This window comes from Antechinus flavipes, chromosome 4 (genome assembly GCF_016432865.1).
Source record: "Antechinus flavipes isolate AdamAnt ecotype Samford, QLD, Australia chromosome 4, AdamAnt_v2, whole genome shotgun sequence".
NCBI lineage: Eukaryota > Metazoa > Chordata > Mammalia > Dasyuromorphia > Dasyuridae > Antechinus > Antechinus flavipes.
In genome coordinates this window covers 234149202-234155169 of record NC_067401.1, presented here as the reverse complement: position 1 = coordinate 234155169, position 5968 = coordinate 234149202, and the positions used below count along the sequence as shown (strand labels likewise).

Below are 5968 nucleotides of genomic sequence, written 5' to 3'. Positions count from 1 at the left end.
AGATTGACTAAGATGATAGGAAAAAAAGTAATAATGAATGTTGGAAGGGATACAGGAAGACTGGGACACTGATGCATTGTCGGTGGAGTTGTGAACAAATCCAACCATTCTGGAGAGCACTCTGGAATTATGCCCCAAAGGTTATCAAACTATGTATACCCTTTGATCGAGCGGTGCTACTACTGGGCTTACACCCCAAAGAGATACTAAAGAAGGGAAAGGGACCTGTATGTGCCAAAATGTTTGTGGCAGCCCTGTTTGTAGTGGCTAGAAACTGGAAATTGAATGGATGCCCATCAACTGGAGAATGGCTGGGTAAATTGTGGTATATGAATGTTATGGAATATTATTGTTCTGTAAGAAATGACCAGCAGGATGAATACAGAGAGGACTGGAGAGACTTACATGAACTGATGCTGAGTGAAATGAGCAGAACCAGGAGATCATTATATACCTCAACAACGATACTGTATGAGGATGTATGCTGATGGAAATGGATTTCTTCAACAAAGAGAAGATCTAACAGCTTCAATTGATCAAGGATGGACAGAAGCAGCTACACCCAGAGAAAGAACACTGGGAAATGAGTGTAAACTGTTTGCATTTTGTTTTTTTCCCGGGGTTAGTTTTACCTTCTGAATCCAATTCTCCCTGTACAACAAGAGAACTGTTCCATTCTGCTCACATATATTGTATCTAGGATATACTGCGACATATTTAACATGTATAATAAACAAAACAAGACGGAACACGACAAGAGAATAAAAAATGTCGGGGAAGACGGACCCCTCCGACAGGCCAGCGCTTCCCCAGCCCGACCCTTAGTCGAGGGGAACGGACCCTTTCCACAGGCGCCCGGGGGCCCTCCGGATGATAGCGGCAGGGCGGATGGGGCTACGGGAGGGACAGCACACGCCACGACCCAACGGCGGCACCCCGCGGAGGGGAAGGGAAACCACGCGTAACCTTTTGGTGGAGACTCTGCAACCCCGGAATAGGACTGCTTGCCATCTGGGGGAGGGGGTAGAAGGAGGGAGGGGAAAAGTGAGAACAGAAGTGAGTGCAAGGGATAATGTTGTAAAAAATTACCCAGGCGTGGGTTCTGTCAATAAAAAGTTTATATATTCATATATATATATATATATATATATATATAATTTAATATTATTTTAATAATATTTAATTAATAATAATTAATATTAATTTAATATTATATATAATTTAAATTAAAAAATAAAAACACTGCTCCGAAACATACCTGGTAAGTAGTCAGGTAATCTTTTCAACACAATCTACAATGAAGCATAGTGTATTCTTATTAAGATAGATTATTCTACTTTGGAATAATATAGGGGATATTCAAAAAGGAACCATTGTTTATTTGTCTAGCTATATTTCTTAAAGGGCATCATAATTTGTACCTTGCTTGAAATTTTCTATATAATAACTATTCATTTTTTCCCCAGTACAGTTGACATTTAATACACTGAATAGCTGCCCCCCCCCCAAAAAAAAAGAAAAGAAAAGAAAGAAAATACAAAAATTTAATAAAAAGAAAATAAAAAAGACTATGACTCCCAGAAGCCTTTGAGGAGGAAAGGGATTACCCCAGTATTGCTCCTGATGATGCTGTAATTGAAATTGAATTGTTCCACTTTTTATCTAAGGTGCACCCTCCTTAAGCAATCTGATCAGTCTTTGAGACTTACAATCTTTATCTTAGATTTAGTGCAGATGCTAGATCAGTTTGGCTGATTACATGTCAGTTGCTAAACACAAGCAACCCAGAAGTTCAAGCTTCTCCAACTGCCTGGATTGCATATATGTACCTGGTCATTGACTCACTAAAAAACAAACATTATTCTATAAGATAATGTTTTGTTTTAATTTCTTTTTACTATTCTTTTAAAATTTTGAGTTTCAATTTCTTTCCCTCCATTACCTCCTTTCTCATTGAGAATGCAAGGAATTCAATATAGATTTTACATTTACAGTCATGCAAAACATTTCAATATTAGTCATGTTGGAAAAGATCAAAAAACAAAATCAAACACAAAGCAAAATAAAGTAAAAATATAAAATCAATCATGTTTCAATGGACATTAAAGTCCACTAGTTTTTTTTGTTTTTATTAATGTGGATATGAATAAGATTTTTCATTATACATGCTTTAAAATTGTTTCAAATCCAGTCATTCACAATTGATCAGGATCAATTTTAATTTTTTGACTGTATCTGTAGTTCTTAGAATTTTACTCACTTCACTTTGGATTCCTTCATGTAAGATTTTCCAGATATTACCGGAAAAATCCTGATAATCATATTTTTTGCTCCATTTAATAACATTCCCATTTTCCAATTATATGTAAAAATAATTTTGAATATTTACTTTTATAAGCTTTTGAGTTCCTTATTCCTCCTCTCCCTAAGAAAGCAAGCAGTCTGATATAGGTTATACACATACAACTATTGAAACATGTCCATATAAGTCATGTTGGGAAAAACAAACAAACAAACAAAAAAGTGATGAGTATTCTTAAATCTATATCTATTTTTCATAATTCCAAATATTTATTTATTTATTTATTTTTGTTTTATTAAAATAACACTGATTTATCTATCAGTTTTCTTACTTTCAATTTTATTAATCTCTCCTTTGATTTGCAGAATTTCTAATTTGGTATTAAATTGAGGGGAGGGCTTATTTGTTCTTTTTCTAGTTTTTTTAAAATTGCATGTAAAATTCATTTATCTTTTTTTTCTTCTTTTTTTTTCCACAGAAGTATTTAAAGATATGTATCCTAAGGACTACTTTGGCTGCCTCTCGTATTTTTTTGTTGTGTTATTTCATTATTGTTATTCTCTTCAATGAAATTATTGCTTGTTTCAATGATTTGTTGTTTGACCTACCCATTCTTTAGTTAGATTATTTAATTTCTAATTATTTTTGTTTATTGTTCGATGCCCTAATATTACACTTGTTTTTATTACATCATGAACTGAAGAGAATGCGATTCAATATTTCTACCTTTCTACATTTCTTTGTGAGGTTTTTGTGTCCTGTTTTCCTTTCTATCCCCATTCAATTTTCTTCAGAGGTGAAAACACTTTTACATCTGTTTTAACTACTCTAAAATTATATTTACCTCCTGTTGGAATCCTTACTAACTGCTAAGTAATTAGAGTTGATCCAATCTTACAAGAAGTTGTTTTGGCCAGAACCTGAAACAAGGTACTAAGTAGAACTAATCAAGACAAGGCTTGTGTTCCCACCTTTACTCAAAGTCCACACCTTAAAGCTCTTTGGGCCAGAGAGCACTATGGGAGAAAACCCATAATCCCATTCTCTCAGAAGGTTCACATATAAGGCGAGACAGCCATTCCAGAATACATTTTTTCCTCTTGGCTGGCTGATCGCGCTAGACTCGAGAGAAAACGACTCTGCTGCAGAAACACTTTTGACGGATTTCAGTGGAGCTACGCCAGAAGCCCTCTCTCCGCGGCAAGTTGGTGCTGGGCTCCCCAGAAGGAGATAAGAGAGATCTTCCATCTCTGTTGGAGGCAGAAGAAAGCAGAGGCAGAGGCTGAAGGACAGAACCTTTGGATTTGGAGACATCCGAAGGGCTCTAAGCCTCTAAACCGGCTGTGCCCTGAGAAGAACAAACTCCAACATTTGAACTCTAACAGAGTACAGAAAAGCTTAAAGATGGAAAACTAATTAAGGGCCAGATTATGCAGTTTAGAATGCTGGAGTGAAACATTTAGTATCTCATCATGGAGTTAATCACAGTAATATTTGAGACAGTATTGAATCAGACAATGGAGTATCTTAACTCCACTTTTACTCTTCTATTCACTATTAAGCTTTCTATGTCCAATAGAAGGCCCATATAGGCCCATAGATTTGGTGCAAGTAAAAATTTTATAATTGCCAAGATCAACAAGGTATGATGACATTAAGTGACTTGTCTGAGATTGCTTAGATTGTCCTCTAGATAAAACAAGGTATTGAATTGAGGGCCACAGTTCATCTAGAGACACCTAGAAAATATCCTCAAAATGGATAGAGCAAGGGAGAATAGTTTCAAATGTAGTGTCAGACACTTATCAACTGTAATCTTTGGCAATTCATTTAACCTCTGTAAGACTTAATTTCCTCAATGTAAAATGAAGATTAGCACTTTCTTCCTGCAATAGTAAGAAAATATTGTAAATGAAAATGTTATAATGAAATCCACTGATATTATTAAAATGCATTCCTCTAATTATACTGAGAAAAATGATTATTTCTCTCTTATATTAATGAACAATAATTGATTTAGGGGCAGATTTTTTTTCCCCCAGAGGCAGGTCTATGGGTTATTTGGTGTCTAATGAACATTGTTAATAGATGAGATTTCTCAAATCCCTAATGTAGGTCCTTATTGATCTTGGTCAAACCACATCCAACTAGAAAATCTTACTAAAAATAAATCTAAGGTGAATTCTCAACATTGTGTTCCACTTAGCTAGCCAGGTGTGAATAGGAGTGGACCTCATAATGCCTAAATTTTGTCTAGGCACAGGTACTATGGATACGATATTAGTATCTTTGTGCTAGATTATTTGATCAGTCACATCCCACCCCACTTCATTAGAATAAACTCTCTTCTAATTTTAATATTAATTCTTCTTATTAATTTTTAGTCAGAGTTGATTGCCATCCTTAGGAATACCAACTTTTCCAAAATCATGTAAACTTTGGTGTGTTCCATGAAAAGTCAGGTATTCAAGAGTTCCATTGACCCTTTTTATTACTGGGAGATTAAATAAAACAATTAGTTGAAAACTGTGTCTTTCAAACTTTTTTTTTTTTTTTTTTTTTTTTTGGCTGAGGCAATTGGGATTACATGACTTTCCCAGGGTCATACAGCTACAAAGTGTTAAGTGTATGGCGTCAAATTTGAACTCAGGTACTCCTGACTCCATTGCTGGTACTCTATCCACTGCACAACCTAGCTGCCCCACCTGTCCTTTGATTGATACTTTGGAGCTGGGCCCTGCCTCTCATTCTTTGTACAGAAACAGAGGTTATTGAATCCCTGGGAATTATTATTTATAAAGCATTGGACTATGGTTTGAAGGAGAATGAAGAAAGGGAATTAAGTCCTCCCTTAGAGCAGCTCATTGACCATATGGCCAATACTGTGGAAGCTGATGGTAGTAATGATGAAGGTTATGAAGCTGCAGATGAAGTCATGGATGAAGATGATGATAAAAGAAAAATCTCAGTTATTCGATCATATAAAGATGTCATGCAGTTGTGTGCTGCCCATCTTCCAACTCAATCAGAGGCACCAAACCACTATCAGGCAGTATGTAGAGCATTATTTGCTGAAACAATGGAGTTGCACACATTTCTTAGCAAAATTAAGAGTGCAAAGGAGAATCTTAAGAAGATTCAGGAAATGGAAAAGAGTGATGAATCCAGTACAGAGCTAGATGAGCTGAAAAATGCTGACTGGGCTCGATTCTGGGTACAGGTGATGAGGGATTTGCGGAATGGTGTAAAACTGAAGAAGGTTCAAGAACGACAATATAATCCTTTGCCAATTGAATATCAGCTCACACCTTATGAGATGTTAATGGATGATATTCGCTGTAAACGATACACTTTGAGGAAGGTAATGGTGAACGGTGATATTCCTCCTCGGTTAAGAAAAAGTGCTCATGAAATTATCCTGGACTTCATTAGATCAACTCTAATTACTTAGCAGTTAGTAAGGATTCCAACAACCTCCTTTACATCCTTCCTGTTTATTTTGTAATTAGATTAATCTAGCTTTTATAAAGGGAGATTGAGATCACTCACTAGTATAGTTTTTCTGTCCATTTCTAGTAACTCACTTAACTTTTCCTTTAAGAATGTGGTTACTAAATTACTTTGTGCATATTTGTGCATGGTGCCCTTTAGGAAGTGTAGGTTCAT

At 35.7% G+C, this 5968-nt stretch overlaps 1 protein-coding gene across 1 annotated transcript; it reads left to right on the top strand.

Moving 5' to 3' along the window:
• The first annotated feature begins 722 nt into the window (after positions 1–722).
• On the top strand, positions 723–5753 carry LOC127561474 (protein spire homolog 1-like). Its single transcript, XM_051996708.1, has 2 exons — positions 723–961; positions 5033–5753. Exons 1-2 carry the CDS (start codon positions 723–725, stop codon positions 5751–5753), a joined length of 960 nt encoding a protein of 319 aa, XP_051852668.1.
• The last annotated feature ends 215 nt before the right edge of the window (positions 5754–5968 follow it).

Excerpts from the sequence above, each read along its gene's own strand:
- LOC127561474 (XM_051996708.1), top strand. The coding sequence starts at position 723 with ATGTATAATAAACAAAACAAGACGGAACACGACAAGAGAATAAAAAAT. Across the intron at positions 962-5,032 it reads GAGGGGAAGGGAAACCACGC|CTGGGCCCTGCCTCTCATTC; the intron begins GTAACCTTTTGG and ends GATACTTTGGAG.